Source organism: Perognathus longimembris, chromosome 7 (genome assembly GCF_023159225.1).
Source record: "Perognathus longimembris pacificus isolate PPM17 chromosome 7, ASM2315922v1, whole genome shotgun sequence".
NCBI lineage: Eukaryota > Metazoa > Chordata > Mammalia > Rodentia > Heteromyidae > Perognathus > Perognathus longimembris.
Window position 1 is genome coordinate 54,656,942 of NC_063167.1, and position 22,949 is coordinate 54,679,890.

Sequence of the window (22,949 nt, forward strand, 5' to 3'; positions counted from 1 at the left end):
TCGATTCCCCAGCACCACATATACAGAAAACGGCCAGAAGCGGCGCTGTGGCTCAAGTGGCAGAGTGCTAGCCTTGAGCAGGAAGAAGCCAGGGACAGTGCTCAGGCCCTGAGTCCAAGGCCCACGACTGGCCAAAAAAAAAAAAAAAAAGAAAGACACACTCCTTGCTCTCAAGAAAAAAAAAAAAAGAATCTAGGCCCCACTGCCTGGTTCTAGGGACTTGTTCTGAACCAACCGGCCTACTGGGCCTAGCCTCTAAAATATAGAAAGTTAAGTAAACACTGAGGCACAATTGAACAAACACTGAACTTTTTCTAGGACTTTCTGTCATAATGAAACTTTTTGCTTTTGCTGAGCCTTACAAAAACTGGCTTATTTTTCTTTGAAATCATAAGTTGAAAGTCAGTCAGGTCTCAAATTCAGTTTACATTGGGTTCTTCCTGCTTTTCATTCATCTTGGAAATGTGGGAAATATTTATTTGTGAATTAGTAGTCACTTGGGGACAAAGTCAAGGCTCATGGGTTTCCAGCAATCTGTCCTTCTTCCTCCTGTGGTAGCTTTGTGCTGTCCTTGTGGCTATGTGCCTTGGCTGGCACATTCTCTGAGCTCCAGGTTCCATCTGCTCCCTCATCGCCTATGACATTCTTTGTTTCATAAATTCTCGGCTTCACTTTATCACATATCTTACATTGTGGAACACTCAATTTCTTTTCCATTCCATTCCTTGCTCTCATTTAAAAAAAATAGAAATCTATTTGATTGGATGTGATAGCACCAGAGGCAAAAATGTGGCAAAATTTTAAATGGTGAGAAATCCATCTTAACTACATGGATTCTGAGAAGTAAATTGTGATTCCTCCTGGCTTTGTATTGAACTGTGCAAGTTAGATGAACTACAGATGCCTCATTGACTTGCCTACCTGTCTGCTTGTCTCCAAGTCAATCAAGTGCTTGTGACGCTGACTATTTTCTGCTCTTCACAGCTATTCAAATTATTAACTTAAAGGAGTGCATCAAGTTACATAAATAGAGATGGATGCTCCGGAAATCTCAAACTTCTCAGATCTTGAATAAAAAGGCATTCAAAAGTTGGGGGAAAATGAGCCAGATATGTTGATTGTTCCTACTTCTTTGTAACAAAGTTTCCTAGCACACATCTGAGAACAGCCTGTGAGTTCTCTGGGAATAGCAGTAACCCAATGCCTAGCATGTACAAGGTGCTGAACAGGGTAATTGTTTAAAATAGCAGGTACTTACTAGATATTACATTGAAAGTGAACTATACAACTTGTTGAGTGGGAGTGGGCAGGGAAAGCTGGGAGAGAGCAAGGGAAAGAGTAGCATTGTCCAAAAAGAAACGTATTCTTTACCTGACTTATTTGATTCTAACTCCTCTATACATCACCTTTATAATAACAATTTAACTTTTTAAAATAGTAGGTGCTTTGAAAATATATGTTGATTCTATAGTATTCTGGGGTTGTTTTTGCTATCAATGTATGAATTGAACACACACACACACACACACACACACACACTTTAGTTGATGAAACCTTAAAGGAAATTATATTTAATTCATCTGTGTGGACCTTAATGCAGACACATTAGATACCAGCTAATGGTTAAAATAATAATCAAACTGAATGAACTTGTGCTACTTGTTTTATTTCACACCATGCCTTTGGCCACTTAGCTCTCAGGTTGGAAGACCTAAAATAGCTTGATCAATTTAATCAATTATTTGAAAAACAGACACCTTGAAGTCATTCAAATCAAGCTCACAATAGACATTTAAATTCTCCCTTGGTCATTTTGTAAGTAGCTTTTGCATTTAGCTAGCTGCTATCCCCAGAGTGGGAGGTGGGGGAGCATAAGCTTAATGAATTTGGTCAAACATACTGTGTAACAGATGTCCAGCATGCCGCTATGAGCTTAAATCATAAAGATGATGTCTCTGTTTGGCAAGTAGAAATATAGTAGAAGTGTTTTATCGGTCACTGGACAACTTGCTAGATGGCAGGAGAATAATCCTGAAAAACTGCAGGAGCTTCTTTCTAGTGCCATCTCAAAAAAGAGCCCTGGAGAAACCCAGATAATCTGCTTGCAACAATTCATCAAGTTGGTCCTTTGTTTCATTAATTTGAGTGTCAAGTGCAACCATACAATAAAGAATTGCCAAGACCTGATAAGATTCTCCTCTGGCTGCTGCTTTGCCTGCCCTAACAACTGCTACTATTCACGCCTAAAGCACAAATTGAATAAATAGCTCCAAGGCTGGCAATGTTGAACAGTGTTTTGAATTTTGTGTTTTTCCTTGAAAGACTACATGCATTCCTTTTTTTTTTTTTTCTTTTTGCCTCTCAAGTGCCTTGCACTGGTATTCATTATGGAACCAACAACTTAACTTTCTTCATCAGAAGTATGGAAAGATGCTTAGTAAGTTAAAAATTGTTCGTGTTATATCATCAGTCCAGCAGTAGAGTAGTGGAAATTTAAAAAGGATTGAAATGCCTTTTTTGGCCTTGAGAAAGCTATTATTGCACCCTTGGTTCAGTTGGCCTGTTGATCATTTCTATCTTAATATAACCTTTAATGTTACCCTTCTGCAGGTAAGCTGTTACATATGACATTAAGACAACTATTTTCACTGAGCAATTTCACAAGAAATATGTTTTTAGCTAAATTAGACATTTAACAAATGGCATTTGGGATTCAATGCAGAAAAGGAAATATCCTTAAAAACAAGCTATTGGTGTGAATTCTCCAACACTGAACAATAATTAATGTTTTAATTTTAGTTCAAGTTGTGAATGTGAAATTATGTACCTTCAGTGAAATCAACCAACATAGACAGAGTAGAGAGGGCTTTAGAATTCTTATTAAAGAAGCCATGAGCAGTTTTAGCTCTAGTAGTCAAAAATTCTTCTTTGAAATTAAGAACATGTAAGCCCAGCCAATCATGTGGAGATGATATGCTTAATGTCTCAAAAAATTTACCAACCTTTAGATGAACATTGTATTCCTCAAAGGGCAAGTGAAAACATAAATTGTAATCTTGGATGCAAATAATGATTAAGATCATTTGAATAAAATATAAAGACTGCATATGGATAAGTGCATTTGAGAAAAGAAAAACAAAGGAGAAAACAAAATTTGGTCGCTTACAACTGAAAAACAGCAAATATAATATAATTTTTTTTGGAAAATCATTTCATGGTAGATTTCCCTTGTCTAGAAGCCTAAATGCTAAAACTACATATAGGGTTATTGACATTGGAGGTGGTACCAAAAACTCAGAAGAGAAAATTGAGTTTGCAAATTTTCAAATGGCTATCATATGCAGAACCTAAGGCTCTCTTTCTCTTTTTGGTTTGATGACTTCATAAAAGAAATAAATCCTGCAATCAAGAAATAGTTAACCAGGCAAGTTAGATCTTTGGCCCCAGAAATGTTACTCTGCCAAGAAGATTGCTTGGGGGCAGGATAGGGAGGGGGAAGATGCAGAGGTCTTTAGGACCCAGCAGGCGGCGGCAGGCGGCAGTGTGTCGAGCACTGAGAGACTACGAGGGTCCGGTTCAGTTTTAATTCTGTGTCTAATCTCGGCCACAGCGGCGCTTGCCGGGTCCCGCGGCTCCTGCGCCCGCTCAGCCGCGGCCAGTCGCCGGGCGGAAAAAAAAAAACCCAGAGCAGCCGGTGCCCTATCACTTACAATGGAAACCCTCCAAAAAAAAGTGGCTCTGGACGCGCGTGCCTGAAGATTCCGCACAAAAGAGGTGCCCAAAATGAAGACCCTGATGGTGAGTCAGTTATTGCAACTCTACTAGGCAGAGGCGGGGACCCCCTCGGGCTCAGCGTCCCTGGGTCTCACTGAGGAGCCTCAGGGACAACCTAACCTTGTGTCATGGGTCGCCTGTTAGAAAGGGACAACTTTCCACCTGCTTCATGTCCCCTCGCGATTGCATGGCTCTGCCTGGCTCATAATCCCGAGTGGCTATTTGGGTTGCTAAGGCTCTTGGATCTCCAGCCAATGGTCCAAAGGGGCAAGACCGAGCTCCAGAGAGCCAACGCAGCGAGGAGATTTCTTTGAGAACAGAGGATGCTCCCCAAAGCAACAGCCTGGCAAGAACTACGAGGGGCGGGGAGGGGGGGAACCTTTGCAGACTTTTCTGGGTTTCCTTGCCAGATTGAAAACTTGCAAGGACCGCCGAGGTGGAACCCTAGAGAATCAAGGAGGATAAAGGGGTGCCAAGGGTAACGATTCCTGCAGGGTAGAGAGGAGGACCCCTCCTCAAAATGCGAACCCACCCCTGCCCTGGCTGCGGACGCGCTCTCCTTCCATTAGCCCCGCGCCGCGCGCCACCTCCTGCCCTCTACCGAGAGATCTGGGCGGCAGCCTCGGCCGGGAGCGGCGACGCGCGGGGCGCATCCCCTGCCATCTGCGCGGGGACTGTGCCTCCTCCGTCCCTGCTGCGCTCGTCCAGGCTGCGGCCCGGGCCGATCCGAGCGCGGGGCAGGTGTCCCTGCCGCGCGCACTCACTCCGAGTCCTGGCTCAGCCTCTGTCTCTGGCTCTCTCCCTCTTGCCCGCCCGCAGCGCCATGGTCTGGCAGTGTGTTTAGCGCTCACCACCATGTGCACCAGCTTGTTGCTCGTGTACAGCAGCCTTGGCGGCCAGAAGGAGCGCCCCCCGCAGCAGCCACAGCAGCCACAACAACAGGCGCCGGCAACCGGTAGCGCTCAGCCAGCGGCGGAGAGCAGCCCCGCGCCGCGCCTTGCAGCCCCCGCGGGACCGAGACCCCTGGACGGATACCTCGGCGTGGTGGATCACAAGGTGAAGGCTTACGTCCCAGCCCGTGCGCCGCCCAGCTAGGGGATCCCACACACCTGTGCCCTCTCTCCCCACCCGTTCCCGGGGCTGGGAGGCGTCTTGAGTAGGTTCATTTCCCAAGAGGCTGGCAGGAGAGTGGACCCGCTGGGGTGGGTGGGGTGGCCTTCTTCCTACTTAGTGTGAATTCCTATTAGGCAAAGAATGCAAAGTTTTTTGTTTGTATGCTTTTCGCTTATCTTCTTAGGGAATAGGAATCAGGTGAGTGGTAGACCCCAAAGCTAAATTGTTTGAACAGGAACCAGTCTTGATGCTAGAATCTTCTAAGCCCCAGAATTTCAGACAGCCTGTGATGTCCTGTGGCTGAAGCCTTGAATTCGGCAGGATCTGCCCTGGTAGAAAGAAACCTAGGTTGGCTCATAGTCAGGCACCATTTTTCCCATCCAGGACCAGGAGGAGCACCCAGCAGCCCCCAGCCACTGCTCTGGCTGCAGGTTCCCCTCTGATCTCTCCCTACTACCCTGGGCTGGATGATTTCAGCTTTGAGGCCTAGTGCCCAGGCAGCTTCTCAAAGCTGGAGGCACAAACTCAGCTCCCATTGGCTTGAAAGCTTGTTTTCCTCTTCCTTCCAGGAAGCTATAGCATGACTTGGCTAATAATTAATAAGCTGATTTTTTTTTTAAAAATGAGCCTCCTTTCCCTGGAATAATAAATCTGTGGTTTCAGTGGAGGAAGCCTCTGGGAGAATCCTAATCAACTTTCCTGATTCAGAGGATACTTTAATACAATTTTAGTGCATTTCCCATTATCTAAACCTGCTAATGTGTTTTCATTAAAACATACATCTCCTCTGTATCGGCCCTATAAAGCTAGAGGTTTTCTTGAAATCCCACAACTGGGTTTTTTTTTGCCATATTTTATGATGTAAACAAAAGTAATATTCTGCAGATTCTGCTATGTGAAAAGATTGCTCTTACTGTGTACAAAAAAGCCAAGCCTTTTTAAGAGACAATCAGAAGGTTGTCATTCACCTGAGGATTGGAGGGCACAAAAGACTGAGACAGAAGCCAGCCTTTATAGATCTTTAAATGTCTGTAGAAGACAAAATATATCATGAAATAAGTCTGAGCAGATAAATGAATGAAAGTTACAAACATTATTGGGGTTCAGAGGAAAGGGTCACCTCCCCTGGAAGAAGCAAGAAAAGTTTCTTTGAAAAGGTGGTACTTATACTAGGAACTTCTCAGAGGAGCAGAAAAGTGGGGGAAATATTAGGAAATGATGGAGAATATACTTAAAATCCAAAAGTTGAAGTTGATAGGCTCATCAGACTTCAGGTTTTTTTCTTAGTTGTGATTAACTGTATAGTTTGGATCTGTATGTGCAAGCAACTGACAAGGGCTAAGTCATAGGAAAGTTTAGACATCAGCTTCTGGCTGTGGATGGATGTGGTGTTTCTGTGGTAGTTGATGTCTGATAAATATATTGAACTGGTAGATTTTCATGGCTTTGTTCGGTGAAAATGGCTAATACTTGTGAAGCTATGATTAATAGAGGTGTCAAAAAATCGATTTACTGAAAGCTCTGATCTGTTTTGGAGGAAGATATTTATTCCTAATATTTCCCTCCTTGTATAATACTGATAGATGCCAGCTAAGACACTGAAATTTTAAGAGAAACATAATGCCCTCCTGTTGATTTTTAAAATAAAATCTTCAATGAATCAGAGCCTTATAAAATTAGAATGAAGAACAGCTCTTTTCTTTGTTGGAAGAAATGCTCAACTCTACAAGAAAAGGTGAAATAAGATATAGTAAATTGGCTTTGTAAACTGAAGTACTATATGAATGATAAATACCACATAAAAGTCCTTGGAATTCTTGGCAGGGGAAGATCTTCTTTGTTTACAAGTAAATCAATAAAATTCTTTTGTAGAAAACCAATATCTCCGGAGGTGAGGTGTTGTACACACCTGTAATCCCAGGCAAAGGCAAGAATAAATCAAGTTCAAGGCCACCCGGGGGCTAGATAGTGAAATCTTGTCTCAAAAATCCAAAAGTGGAGGGGATAAGCAGGAAAAGAGGGAGGGAAGGAAAGAAGGAAACCAAAACCAAACCTATATCTCGTAAAACTCTTTATTCAAGGTTTCAATGAAGTTTACCCCACCCCAAGCAAAGGAACAAATGGAAATTATAAAATCTGTACCTTCTCTTTAGTCCTTAACCCATCCATCCTACAAAACTAAATGTAAACTTCTACCAAAATGCAGTCATTGAGCCCTTTAACTGCTACTATTTAGGTGGCTGAAAAGGAGGCAGAGCTCTCCTCTGATGGCCAGCTGAAGGTGCACGCGTAAGATGTGTACGTCCTTTCTAGAAACTGGTATTTAATTGGGTTTTGTTTGAGATCTTCTTATAGCCTTGCCACGGCAGGGGTGGAAATCATTTGTTAGCAAATTGCTAAGAATATCATCCCCCTATTAACTCAGGAGAGGGTAAGAAGCAAAAGCTTTCCTATTCTTACATTGCCAGGGAACACCCAGATGGGTGTTTTGCCCCCACTTTCCTCACATCAGGTCTCAGAAAAAAATGATAGGATATGCTGAATGTGATGACCATGAAGCCATATGCTACTGCATACTGAATGAGAATTCCAACAGACTTTTTATTTGCCCTTGATTTAGAGTCTGGAGAGAGCTGCAGACACTATTTAGGAAAACGTTCACATCTCCATAGCTGGAGGTCTCAAAGACTGATAAATATGTAGTGTTTGTGTTCAGTTACACGATGGTATTAACATTATAACTCCAAGATTAAGTTCAACAGGTGGTCCTAATCCCCAGCACCTGAATTTCACAAATTACAGCCTGTCTGCAGTGATAGTCTTGTCTCCTATGGCTGCAGATGACTTGCTGGAGAGATTAAATCACTGTGGGCCTTTGTTGAAAGAGGCTGCAAGTCAAGTGATGAGTAGTATATGTTGAAGCTTAAAACATCACTTTCCCCGGTCCTATGCTCTACTTCCCTATTTTTTTCCTTTCTCTCTTTATTTCTCTCTTTCTTTCTTTTTACCAAAGATGTGAGCTGCAGTGGTATTTCCAGCATTACTAAACTCCTCATCTTTGGTGGATGTATAAGGGTTTTCCTTTCTGCTAGAGCCTTTCTATTCTTTTCCCAGCCCATTACCCAGACTTTTTTCCACAAACATATTTCCATCTTGTTGCAGGCACTACAGCTACAGTAACTGTAGTCCGTGATTTTGATTATTCTGCTGCTCCCCTTTTTTGAAGTCATTGGTATCTAGCCTGATTGACCAGACACAAATGAAGAACCCAATTTTCATGGCTGTGGGAAACTTTTGCATTACAACTGTTATAATCGAATCTCTCTCTCAGATACTCTCTCACACACACACACATGCACACACACACACACATACACACATACACATAAGCAACAGTTTAAAAAAAGAAACATTTAAGTCATAAAGCAGAGTAAGAGAGATGGAAATCTGGTCTGGACAGATAAAGACCTTTGCCATCTGGTAGCTCTGTGTAATGAAACTATGAGTAGATTCCCATTGCCAGTGGACAGAACCTTATCACAGAAGGTTCAGTCATCCTGGCTGCCCTTCCTTGAGATGACTTATAAAAGGGCAATGAGTGATCAATGGGGTCTGAGGCTGAGCAGCTATCTCTTCACTTCAGAAGTAGCCTCACCCCGCCCCCACCACACTACCCCAGGATGGATTTCCCACATACCAATAACATGTTCATCCTTGGTTCTTTCTTTCCTCCTTTAGACATTCCTTTATTCATGAGAATCAAAAATGGTTAGTTGTAATACAACTATTACTATTAATTGGTACATGTACAGTTGGAGTGATAAGACAAATCAATGCAAGACTAAAAACAAATCCCAAACCTGCATGAAAGCACATGTCACATAACTGATTTAGAAATGATAGGATAAGCATTTCTCCTTTAGAAAAGTCTATGAATTCTGAAAGGTAAGTTAACATAATTTATTAGGTCCTGTTTAATGACATTTGAGTAATTCAATGAATGATAAGTCACTTGGATCTGAAGGAAATTCAAAATGAGATTATTTTCAATGCTCAGGTATTACAAAATGTAATCTGCCGATGATAATGGAATCCTATTACCACAAGGCTTTAAACAAAAGGAATCATAGAATGAACTAGTTTTTATGGATAAGGACTTGCCATATTATGGTTACTTTTAACAGAAGAAGCTTTTGTACAACATTAAAAAAAAAAAACTTCGTTAATGCTATGTCAGCTAGTAACATTTCCCCAGATTTCCTGGAGAGTAATCTCAATATTCTCCCACCCTGACGTTTTCAGTGGATGGCTTTGACTGGACTACATCTCAAACTCCATACATGTTATCTTCTAACTGATTCTTTTTTCGTTAGGGCCTTCATACTTGCTGTTCCCTTTTCCCCAAGGTATTTGGCATGCTTAGATCTTTCTGGCCATTGAATTCTAAGATCTTATGTCCCCTTCTTATGTACCACATTATTTAATAATCCTTGAATATTTGCCTGTCATATTAGCCTGTTTTATTTCAGATAACAATATCTCAAATAATCCCAAAAATTTTCAACTATTGTCTGCCCTTCTCCAAATAAAATCTAAGTGCTACAGAACAAGTCTTTGCATATCTTGTTGAGCAGGACCTAGTACATGGTACTATTGGATACTAGAAGAATGTGAGAATGGCGAGAAGGACAGAAACTCTTTACTTTAGGTCAATTTCTTTCTCTTTAAGAAGCATCAGTTCAATCTCAAGGCTACAGTATGTCTTTTATGTCCTAAATTTGTTTTGCAAGAGAAGAATAACTGGGAAGAAGAGTGAGAATGATTTACAACAGAATCATCTTTGGGAATGATATGTAAGAGTCCATATTCCACAGATTTTACTTGCAATTTTTGTACACATTAAAGTTTAGATTCATCGTTGGAAATGTTTTAGTTATCACAATGAGCAGTTCTGTGGCTGATTCATTTGGATGGTTCTGAACTAACCATAGCCCTCAGTAAGTACTCATTGAAGGTCTAAGGGTTTCAAAATTGGATATTTGGGTGGAAGAGTACAATCTCTACTCTCTAAGAAACCTTTGATAAAATTGGATAGAAAAGACAAAGCAAGAAAAGCTTAGTAATAAAGCAAGTGCTGACTGAAAATATGAAATCAGGAAATAATAAATCAAGGTAGTTTCTATGATCTTTCTCCCACTATAAAACAAATTAAAGACTACTATTATCCTAAAAGTTTGTAAAGCTTTCTAACTAGTGTTTCCTTGTTTATTAACTGCATACCTGGGTTCATGTATATATTGCCCAATGAATAATTAGCAAATGACCTCATTATCAAAGCAACCATAGTAGATTGACTTTATGGTCAAAACATTATGTTTCTGGATGATTTTCCTTTGATGAGAAATGGGACTCCCCTGGAGTCTTGAAAGCCAACAACCTGGTTTAAACATCTCTGTAACACACAGTAACTTTCAAAGCCAAACTAAATCTTGTATCTTGTACTATGATGAATGTGAATGTAATTGTGTTGCTCAAAAGGCAGAGTATTTGCAATCAGGTCTGTCTTGGAAACCTGTTATGGAGGTGAACTTCCATAACATTGTCAGGCAGTATGGTATGATTCCTGCTCTGTAAATATTGGTATTCAGGAAGATCAAAGGTAAAAAAGGTTTTCAAAAAGTTGAAAACAACACCAGTCAGCATGTGTAACCTATTATCTACTCTTTGAGATGCTGTGTAGAAAGACAATGAATGGTTACCTGTTACATAATATTGTTACCTATAACCTTGAATTGGATCCATCAGTGAAATTATGATCAAAATATTGCTAAAACTTGAGGGTAGGGACGTTTATGAGATGTATTCACATCCTTTTTCATTAGTTCCCTCAATCTTAAAGGTTTAGTCTGAGCGTAGGACAAGTAAATATTTTTCTTGTGTGTTCTGTTCAATATGATTTCCCCAAAATCACACTATGCTTAGACAGCCCATCCACAAGGAAAAGTTCCCTGACATGTAGCCCCAGTTAGAACTTAGCTGTATGTTTTTGTCTTCATAGTTAGAGTCTCATGATAATACTTATTCTGGTTTATTGTTATTTCTTGTCTAAACTTGTCTGCCTTCCCTGGTAGATAGTCAGCATTTGCAAGCTGGGAAGTTTTTTTCCTCTCTGTCATAGTATTCCTATATATTAATATAATAACCAAAATCTTCAATAAATATTTGTCAAATATGAGCATTATCTCAGTAAGGAATGTAAATATCTTCTAAAATGAGTCTTCCTCAAGAATTTCTCACCATCTAGGGTGGTTTAAAAGGAATAGGTGGGGCTGGGGATATAGCCTAGTGGCAAGAGTGCCTGCCTCGGTATACCCGAGGCCCTAGGTTCGATTCCCCAGCACCACATATACAGAAAACGGCCAGAAGCGGCGCTGTGGCTCAAGTGGGAGAGTGCTAGCCTTGAGCGGGAAGAAGCCAGGGACAGTGCTTAGGCCCTGAGTCCAAGGCCCAGGACTGGCCAAAAAAAAAAAAAAAAAAAAAGGAATAGGTGCATATCATAAGTATCCATTTTTTCTGCCACAATTCATAGTTCTATAACTAATTCATTTATACCTACTTGCACTAATCAACCTTTTTATAACATACTCAGAATTTTTGAGCTACATCAGAAACTTAAAAATCATCAAAAGGAATTTACCAGTAGTCATATGATTTGTCCAAGGTCATGGATTAGTGGCAGAGCTCAAAATAAAATGTGAATCCAACATGAACATCATTACCATCAGGAAAATTCAGTGCCAATATCTTCTAAGCAGGAACTCACTATTATTTGGACAGAATTTATTAAAATGAAGAGCCTGGACCTATCGAGTTATTGGAAAGAAAGAAATATTTAAATATCATATTATTCTGCAATGGATATGAGAACATGCCTCTCTATAGGTAAAAAGAATCTTCTACCAGTGACTAACATTGTAATGGGCACTCTAAAGATGGCATGGTACTAAGGTAATTGAAACAATGTGTGTGCAAATAAGATTTAATTTTCCCTTTTAAAAAATCTACCAAGAACAAAAGAAGTCATGTTTAATTATTTGCAGAAAATGCCATGCCCAGAACACTCACTTAACAGAATTACCTTCTCCACAGAGGGGAGGAAAGCACCATCAAGAGACTCAGTTAACCAAGTGTTGGGGGAGGGAGGGAAGGGAATGCCACTCAGCAAATATCATTGACTCCTCCTAATTTCTTTTTTTTTTTTTTTTTTTTTTTTTTTTTGGCCAGTCCTGGGGCTTTTGGACTCTCAGGGCCTGAGCACTGTCCCTGGCTTCCTCTTGCTCAAGGCTAGCACGCTGCCACTTGAGCCACAGCGCTACTTCTGGCCATTTTCTGTATATGTGGTGCTGGGGAATCGAACCCAGGGCCTCATGTATATGAGGCAAGCACTCTTGCCACTAGGCCATATCCCCAGCCCCGACTCCTCCTAATTTCTGAGGTGGAATACTTGTTTTGAATGATTTCAGACACATAACTATTTTTACCTATGGGGAGACAGTCAATCTGACTAGTTATATAGCTCAGGATGAAAGGAAACATTTTTAGTGTATTGTCTCTTTGCAGCCTAGTCTATCTGTAGAATTTCTGAGAACATTCTGAAATGCTGAGTTAAACAATTATTTTTTATAAGAAAGAATATTCTGGAAATTAATTGCACATATGGGACATCTCCACTGGCCGAAATGCAAGTGTTATTGCATTTCTACTTATGGATCTGAGTGTGCTCCTTGCATGTTTCCAATGGCTTCCTATTGCCTAGAGGACACTTTCCCAAGGTGTCTGCCTGGCCTACTTCTCCATCCTCACCTCCCACAGTTCCCTGAACCCAGGTTCTACAAGCCCTGGGAACATAGCTTGCTGCTTCACACTCATATGCTTTTTCCTTCAGCATGAAATACTCTTTCCTTTTATTTACCAGGTAAAGAATTAACCCATAAGCCAAGATCCACTTCAAGTATCTCTCCTTTTAAAAGCTTTTCCAGGTACAACCTCCATGCAGAATAGCAAGACATTTTCTTAGACTACCCATGCATAGATCAATTAACCACATATTGACACCTACTATGTGTTAGACATGGTAGGGGGCAGGGAAGCAAGATGAAGGACAAGTGGAAGAAAGAAATATAATCATACCTCACTTAACTGTGAGATGCATTCAGAGAAATACATGATTTGTCTACTTCATTGTTATGGGAATATCATAGAGTGCACATGCACAAACTAAGATGACTAGGACATAGCTGGTCCTATAATATTATGGGCCACAATCATATATACAATCTGTTATTGACATTGTGCTATGGGTGACTGCATTATACTTATTACACTTCTTATAATTATTATACAATTATTATAATTACAACTATACGTAGGCAAATGCTAACTTATTCTTTGTGTCTTGTGCACAGCATTAGTCACAATATTGCAGTTATTTGTCCTCCTGCTTGTTTTCCTGGATATTCTACCTTCTTCATGCCAAGAACATGATTTATCCATCTTTTTTCTTATACATGTCAAAGCCCACTAAATCATGGTTGAACATTGAATAGTCAGAGCCATGTTGTGATTATATATAACAAAGAGATTTGAACAAATTTGGCTAATAGACTCAATAATCATAGGAATAGACAGAAATGATAAATTGGGGCCCTATCTCCCTTTAAATACAAAGCAGCACATGAAGATCCTTTCACAATGGGAAACGAGGTACTTTGGTGTCCACATCTGAGAATAGCATGGTACCCTGGAATTAGGGAGATGTGCCCCAGCCTCTCACTTCTTGTGAGTTCTTTGGCCAGCCATAGTATTCTGGGCCTAAGATTCTCTCAACAAAGTTAAATACTATTCATTTATTCCTTGGTTTATTATACAATATCATGTAATTACTCTATATACAACATTGTGTCAAGTAATTATGAATAAGGTATAATCCCTGACTTCATGAAACTCACTGTCTTCTAAGAGCAGCAGAGAAGGAGACATAAAACCGCAGTGTAGATTTATATGGTGAAATTTACATGCTAAAAAGATTGGATTTTTATCTAAAAAGCACTGGGGAAGTCTTTAAAGGGTAAATTAGAGGAGTAACTCTCTAAGATGTGTGTATCTTTGCGCCTTCTTAGCTTTTGCATGACTCCATTTGGAGTAGGTCCTAACCGGCCCTTTTATAGATGGGGTTTCTGTGCTCTGAGTGAATGTGGCTAGTGGTCAGAGGAACCAAAGCTTTCTGCCTGCTCTCAGATCACTCCACTGGGCCTGTGCAGTCAAGAATGCAGTTTCCTCAAATAGCAGGTTCATGGTTCAGGGTTACGTCTCAATAGTTAGTGAAAAGAGTCACAATGATCTCAGATGGCATTTCATCTTTGTCTAATGTCAACTTAGCTGTGCATTTTAATACCACATACTAACTTGAGCAAAACAAAAAAAAAAGTGGTCTTACAGCTGTTCGTGGAGACTCCATAATGTATTTAGTGACAACAGGAATTAGACCCTACACCTGCTATCTAGCCAATGAGATGCAGAATAAATACAGTGACAGAGCCAGGTGATGGTGACTCATGCCTGCAATATTAACTATTCAGGAGGCTGAGATTTGAGTCTTATTGTTAGAAGCCATCCTGGGCAAGTAAGTTCATGAAACCTTCTGTATTGTTGCTGACACTGGAGCTTGAACTCAGGGCCTTTGTGCTGTCCTTGAGTCTCTTTGTGCTCAAGTCCAGTACCCTACCACTTGAGCCCCAGCACCACTACCAGCTTTTTCTAAGTAGTTTATTGGAGATAAAAATCTCACACTTTTCAGCCAGAGCTGACTTTGAACCACAATACTCAGATCTCAGCCTCATGAGTAGTTAGAATTACTGGCATAAGCCACCAGCACCTGGCAAGGCTCTTATCTCCAATAAACTACAAAAAGGAAAGGTAAAGGCCAGGTGCGATGCTGGGCTCAATGGTAGAGCACTAGCATTGACCAAAGAAGCTCAAGAGACAGTGCTCAGGCCAAGTTCAAGCTGCAGAACTGGTGCACATGCACTGCGCGTGTGCATACACGCCCGCGCACGCGCGCACGCGCACACGTACACACACACACTTGCAGAGATTTTATTTCTGTAACCATTCCACAGTGGGGTGGACTGACTTTGTTCTTGTCAAGGAAGACTTTGTTGCATAATAAATCATACCAGGTTTAGATCTATTTGAAGTGTGAGGTAGAAGGTTTCCTTTCTTTTCATTTCCTATTATCATTCTTTTGAATCACATAAGTTTGTTAGTAACTTCTAAAGAAAGAAAAATTTCCATTTCACCTGTATCAAAAGGAAATTGGCTGTAAAGTAAGAATTGTCAAGAGAGAATCCAGTTCCTAATTCATTGGAAAAGCATTAGATGGGAACAAACATGTATGCTGTTCATCAAAATGAGGTTTATGGGATGCATCTTTGGAGTTGCTTGGCAATGTTGCACCTGCCAGCCTGCTGTTGGGGATATATCCCAGTTCTCACATCATCTCAAGTGTTGCATTTCCTTCTGCACCAAAAAACATGATGCCAATTCATTTTACTTTCATTCTACTTTAAAACTTTTGAACAATGAATGTGAGAAAGTAGTAACATTTTGCTTATATTTCAAAATATGGGAACCAGGATGGTCAAAATTTGTGTATAATCTCTACAGCCTGATCTGTGCAGTATGACTCTGCCTCAGGAAAAAAAAAAACAGCAGGGGCTGGGGATATGGCCTAGTGGCAAGAGTGCCTGCCTCATATACATGAGGCCCTGGGTTCGATTCCCCAGCACCACATATACAGAAAATGGCCAGAAGTGGCGCTGTGGCTCAAGTGGCAGAGTGCTAGCCTTGAGCAAAAGGGAAGCCAGGGACAGTGCTCAGGCCCTGAGTCCAAGCCCCAGGACTGGCCAAAAAAAAAAAAAAAAAAAAAACCAGCAAATAAAAACTCAATAAGGAAAGAAAGCAGGATGTGTGTGTGTGTGTATGTGCATGTGTGTGCACACACATGCAAACGTGCATGGGTGCACATCAATCCTGAGGCTTGAACTCAGGGCCAGAGCACTGCTCCTGGTCTTTTTTGCATTCTATCACTTCAGTCACAGCTCTACCTCTAACGTTTCGGTGGTTAATTGGAGATAAGAGTCTCACAGACTTTCCTGCCTAGACTGGCTTTGAAATGTGATAATCAGGTGCTCTCTTCAGCAGCACATATACTAAAATTGGAACGAAACAGAGAAATGTGATAGTCAGACCTCAGCCTCCTGAGTAGTTGGGATTATGAGCCACTGGTACCCAAGAAACTATAATTATTCTATGCACAATTTGTATATATACAATACTCAAATGTATATATGCTCATTGTCCTTTAGAAATGGCAAAAGGCACAAAGGGAAGTAAAAATTCTTCATAAATCTAGCACTAAAACATACTTACCCTTGATAAGTTAATGCTTTTTACTTCCTGAAGATTTCATAAATAGCAAAATGTAAATATGTGAACTTGAATGTACTTCTATTTTTTATTTTCTATGCTAAATATGCAAAGTCCATGTATGCATTGATTTATCAATACGAAATGATCAGGAATATAAAGGAGGGTATGAGGCTTACTGGTAAATCCTCACTAAGATTTTGCTTGCTTAATAGCTTAAAGCCCAAATATATTCAGGTTATATGTGGTATAGTTAGGAAATGTGTGTTCATGTGTGTACTGAAGGCTCAGGTCACTAATTCTATAGGTGTATGTGACTCTCTACCAGTTTAGCCACTACTGTGGTTTATAGTCTTAAGCCAAAATTTCCCTCCCTCCCTCCTTTCCTTTCTTCTTTCCTTTCTTCCTCCCTCCCTCTTTCCCTCCCTTCCTTCCTCCCTCTTCCTTCTTCCCTCCCTCCCTCCCTTCCTTCCGTCCTTCCTTCCTTCCTTCCTTCCTTCCTTCCTTCCTTCCTTCCTTCCTCCCTCCCTCCCTCCCTCCCTCCCTCCCTTCCTTCCTTCCTTCCTTTCTTCCTTCCTTCCTCTCTCTTTCTGTCCTCCTGTTCTCCCAGGTGCACAGTATACTCCAGGAATATTTAAATTTCATACTATTTAAAATATGTAATATTATTATAAGTATTTTATGTGATATTTATAGTGCTTAACAATATTATTCTAATAATAATTGATATTTGATACTCATTGATAATATAATAAATATTATTCTATATTTCATAATAGTTATAATATTTGTTTTATAGTCCTAAGTAATCTCTTAATTCTCCTTGTCACTTTTCTTTCTATTTTCTTCAACCAATGGTAGCTGCTTTGAGGGTGTGGGTTAAAGGTTCCATCCCATGGCCCCTCCCCAACATAGCTGATTTCATTCCCTTTCTATAAATGGTACAGAGTTAATTCCCTGTTCATATGTAAGGCAGATTTACTTTCATATAATTATCTTTTCTAAAAATGATTTTTACAACACAAGTAATTATAATTATCACCTTCTTCATTAGTGACCTTTCTTGTATTCTTCATCTTCTATGTGAAATATTTTCTTTCTCTTATTTTAACTCAACTTGTTGAATTCAATGACTTTTTTTCTAATTTTTCTTGTACCCCATAAATCCTGTGGGCTACTTTGTTCCTTATATTTTTCAATACCTGCTGCTGTTGCTTTTTGTTTTGTTTTGTGTTTTGCCAGTCTTGGGGCTTGAACTCAGCGCCTGTACACTGTCCCTGGCTTTGTTTTGCTCAAGGCTAGCTCTCTACCACTTGAGCCACAGCGCCACTTCCAGCTTTTTTTATATGTGGTGCTGAGGAATCGAACCCAGGGCTTCATGTATACGAGGCGTGCACTTTACCACTAGGCCATATTCCCAGCTCCTGCTGTTGCTTTTTGACATAATCCTAGAGCTCTTACTCGTGCGATCCATGGAAAGAATAATCTTGTCATTAGAGATGCTGGCCTTTCCCATGACACTGACTAGGCAGCAGATACATTTTGTATGTCTTGACTGGCAGATTTCAAATAGAAGAATGAGTCTGGAAACACCAGAAAGCTTGCAAAAAAAAAAAAAAGCCTGCAAATTATTAAATTATTCCCTTGTTTTCTGCCTGAGTACTCCTTTATCCTCCAAATTGAAAAAAAAATCACTTAATCCTTCACATTCTATTTAGAAATATTTTTATCATGGAAACTTATGTACATATAATTTGCAATTTTAATCATTTTAAATACACAATTTAGTGGCATTATCTGTAGTCACAGTGTTGAGTAACAATTACCACTATTTATATCTCAAGATTTTCATCACCTCTAGAAGACTGTATCACAGGGCTGGTAATGTGGCTTAGTGGTAGAGTGCTTGTGTACCATGCATGAAGCCCTGGGTTCAATTCCTCAGTACCACATAAACAGAAAAAGCTGCAATTGGCTTGTGGCTCTAGTAGAAGAGCGCTAGCCTTGAGCACAGACAGACTCAGGGACAGAGTCCAGGCTGAGCTCAAGCCCCAGGACCAGCCAAAAAAACAAGAAGACAGTATCACTATTAAGCAATAACATCCCAGTCTTTCCTCTCTGAGTCCCTGAAAACCATTGTTTCATCTTCTATAGGCTTATCTTGTCTTGATATTTCATAACTTTTGAATCATCCAGTATTTGTTTCACCTGGTTGAAGGTAGGAGGGCAAGAGAAAAGAAACTCCATCAAATACCTTTGTAGGGCATTTAATCTCATTCATGTCTAATTTCAGTTAGCATAATATTTTCAAGGTTATTTCATTTGGTAACATGGTTATTTTGTGGAGGTTTTCTTGTTTTTGTTGTTGTTGTATAGTGGTGAAATTTGAACTCGGGACTTTGTTCTTTCAAGGCAGGCTCTACTTCTTGAACAATACCCTTATCCCATTTTTGCTCTGGTTATTTTTTTAAGACTATGAACTATTTAATAATCATCTAATGAAGTGCAGAAAAGATTATCAAGTAGGAAACACACATAGCATTCTAACTTTTAAAAAAATCACTTTAGACTGCTAACCAGAGGCTATGGAAACAAAATTAGCAAACAACTGAAAATAAGGTCTTGCTTTTGACCCAGGCCAGAATGGATCATGATTCTCCTACTTATGCTTCCTGATGTAGCTGAGATCATAGGTGCACCCTACCATATTTAGTCTTTACTACTGAGATTGGGCCTAATGAGTAGTTTGCATTGGCTTGCCTCTAAACACAATCCTCTTAACCTCCACCCCCCTGAGTAGCAGATTACATTTGTGACCTCTCAGCTCCTGGATATTTTACACTTTTTAAATACCAAACTCCGTCTGATGGTATGGATATGACACATTTTGTTTTTCTGGTAATTTTTAGCATGTGTCCAACTCACAAAGTAAGAGGTTTCATCCTATTTTCATACATGTGTATAATGTACTTTGACCTGATTTACCCCTTCTACTGCTCTTTCTTACTGTGACAAGACACTTGGGTTGTGTCCACCTTTTAGTGGTTGTTTTATAATTATTTTCTATTAAGCTTAACCAACTGGATATTAGCATTATTATTGTTGTTGCTCTTTAAATTAAATTTCTACATAGATTTACTTGCATATTATCAATCTCTTGGCTTTTTAATTACTTCTTGAAACATAGATCTCCATTTCTTCCTGAATTAAATTTTCAGAAACTCCACTGATGCTTTTCAATTAATGGTAAACACAATTTTAGTCTACCTAAAATTACACTTTTTCCCCAGTTCGGATATTTTTTCTCTCAACGTTTTATAACCTCATCCCTATGTTCTTCCCATGTCATTGTTGATATTGAGTTGTTTGTTCTCAGGCTAAATGGGAATACTAAACCATTTTCACTTTTTTTTACATAGTGTTTTCTAAACATTGTATGTTGGTATAGAATAACTTCGTTGTCTTACATCTTTATAGATTTAAAACTGCTTTATTTACATGTTGATTTCTTTCAAAGGTAGTTACCATTTCCTTGTTCTTTGTGGGGGTTGTTGTTTATGGTGACTCCATACTCCTCTCTGTACTCATGGCTTTGGGAATCTGTAATTACCTGAAAGCCATTCCTTCAAAGAAAGATTTCACTTGCTTTTGCTGAACTCATAGTGGCCTTACTAAGAGCACCCCCTGACATAACCTAACCATATACATTCTGCACACATTCCATCATGGTGAATGTTTGAAAACAGTACTATCTTTTAAAATGAAAATCTCAACGTTCATGTCACTTAACATAAATGCTTAATGTAGTAAGAATTGATCACATTAAAAAAATGTCCACTGTTCAGACTTCTATTTTTGGAAGCCCATGGGTACACATCTAGAGTGGAATTGCTAACTCATATGGCAATGCCAGGACCGTTTAAGGAACTGCTGAAGTGTGTAAAGAGACTGTGTACCATTTTACAGTCCCATCAGCAGTATATGTATGTCACAATTGATCTTCATCCTTGCCACTAAATTACCCTATCTTTTTGCCTTTTATCCACCCTAGTTGTGTGAAATAGTATTTAGCTACAGGTTTGACTTGCATTTCTGTAATGAATAATGCATCATGTCTGTGCCCATATATTTGTTTATTTTTATAATTAGATCCTCTTCCCATTTGCAATTGAATTATTTTGATTTTTGTTGTTGAGTTATAGGTGTTCTTTATGTAGTCTATATACAAATCCCATATGCTTCGGAAATCATTTTCTCTTGTTCTGTGGATTCTGCTTTCTCTTTATTTTCTTTTTCTCCCTCTCCCCATGTTAATGAGTTTTGAATTCAGAGCCTTGCACTTGCTCAGCGTGTGCTCTACCATTTGAGCCATAACTCAAAGCATTTTGCCTTAGTTATTTTTCAGATAGAGTTTTGCATTTATGCTTTAGCTGGGATCATGATCCCCCTATTTAGACTTCCCATATAACTGGGATGACAACTACAAGCCCAGAAGCTTTTTACTGTCTAGCTTTTTACTGATTTTCATGATGTCTCAGGAACTATTTTGCCCAGATTGGCTTTAATCCAACATCTTCCCAATCTCTTCCTCCCAAGTAGGTAAGATAACAAGTGTGACTTACCACATCTGCCTGTATTTTCTTTTCATGATAGTATATTTGGACCACAGAAGTTTTAAATTCTGATGATAACAACATCTCCTCTATTCTCTCTCACTTGTACTTTTGATTTTAAAATGAACACCTAATCCAATAGCATGAAGAATCCCTTAAATGTTTCCTTCTTAGAGTTTGATAGTTTTACCCTTCACTGCAGGTTAATGATCCAGTTTGAATTAACTATGTATATGATGTGATGTGTCTATGTCACTGTATTCTACTTGTGTGTTCTCCAGCATCATTGGTCAGGGAAATTATCCTCCTGTATGCAGTTACCTTGGTACATAAATAGACAGGTAAGTAATAGGGAGATGATTGATAGAAGATAGATGATGATGAAGATGAAAGAGAGAGGTAGATAGATGATAGATAGATAGATAAATAACTAGATAGATGATAGATAGATAGATAGATAGATAGATAGATAGATAGATAGATAGATAGATAGATAAAGTAGACAGATGTGGGGAAGTGCTCCAGTTATATACCTCATCACTAGCTATATCAGACATTGTAGTTCTTATGGGTCACAGGCCATGGAAAATAATAATGAGTTGTTGGTGGTGTGAGCCACCAATGACAGACATGAGTTATTTTTAAGGATCTTTTAAAGATGCCTGTGTGGCAGAGAAGATTTTTGGGTTTGGTTTATAGACTAAGAATAGGTCTGCTTTGTATACTACCGAGTAAGTAGTTAAAAGGTTGTGAAATTTCTCATTATTCTGAGCTCCCATTTGCAGGAAGCTTGATTTCACAACTCACACAAGACACAATCAAATTTCGTACTCCCATGAGAGTGTTACTATGGACAGAGAAAATAAACTACCACTTTCATGGCTGTCATTGTTACTTAGTGTGGTTTTTTTTTTGTTTTTTATGTTGTTATTTTAAAAGATTGCATTTTGCAATAGGCATAGGAAGCAACACCTGAAGGGACATGTTGAAAGAGGCATATTTAGAACATTTTCTCCCATTACTCAGAGTAGTTTTCCATTTATGCGGGAAAGCACTCGCCACTACTTATAAACAATGAAGGTAAGTGGGGTTGCTGATGTTCATCTCTCTGAAGTCTACACACTTATGAAAATAAAGAGGATAAATGCACAGTCTCAAACTTTCCTTCAATCCTAGGAAGATCTAATTTTTTTAATATTTTACCCTAATTAATATCCTTCCTCAATAAAACATTACCTGTGTGAGGTGGGAGCACAAGAGACCTTCCAGCAGCATCACACATTGCATATAATTTAAAGAAATGTTGTTTATGACCAATATACAGGAAATCTTGGAAAGATTTTAAAAGATACTTTTTTGTATCTGGAGTTCTTAAAGCGAAAAAGGAACCACTATCAGGAAGACATAAGCCTTGCACACATAATCAAATCTCTCTTCTAAGTTTCTGTACTTCAGTCTATGCAGTTGTGCACAGAAAGAAAAGATGACTAAATGTGCAATTTAGTAATAAAAGCCTTTAGCTGCTTCATAAGCATCTTCCCTAAGTGAGTTAACGTGTGTCCCTTGCTCACCATAACTTGTCTGGTCTCAGCAACAAATAGCAAGTGCTGGGGTTGCCTCAAGCATATGCGGTTCCTAGACAGCAGGATTTGTATTCTAAATACCATTTATGCATTCACTCTTTAATTTATACCTTTAGTTTTGGCAAGCATAAGGAAAATCATAATGAGAAAACATAACATATACCCTCAGGATTGTGTAAGCTTTGGAGATCCAGTACTCGGAAGAAAGCTTCACATAGAAACTTTGATAAGGGAGAAGAAAAATGAAACAGAAGAAAGGAAATTGCAGGAATGGATGGATTTGTGTTCCATCTTTTATTGTAGAGAAACGTGAAAGAAGCATATTGACAAAAAGATAAAAGACAAAAGGGGTTCAATTTTAAAAGGCACAAGGCTAGAT

At 39.3% G+C, this 22,949-nt stretch overlaps 1 protein-coding gene across 1 annotated transcript in view; it reads left to right on the forward strand.

The window, feature by feature from the left end:
• Nucleotides 1-3,745: 3,745 nt before the first annotated feature.
• St6galnac5 (ST6 N-acetylgalactosaminide alpha-2,6-sialyltransferase 5) overlaps nucleotides 3,746-22,949 on the forward strand; it is a 170,224-nt gene continuing 151,020 nt past the window's right edge. Inside the window, exons 1-2 of the mRNA XM_048349946.1 lie at nucleotides 3,746-3,798; nucleotides 4,594-4,830. Coding sequence (XP_048205903.1) covers nucleotides 3,784-3,798; nucleotides 4,594-4,830 — 252 coding nt within the window. The 5' untranslated portion in view covers nucleotides 3,746-3,783. The remainder of the gene's footprint in view (nucleotides 3,799-4,593; nucleotides 4,831-22,949) is intronic.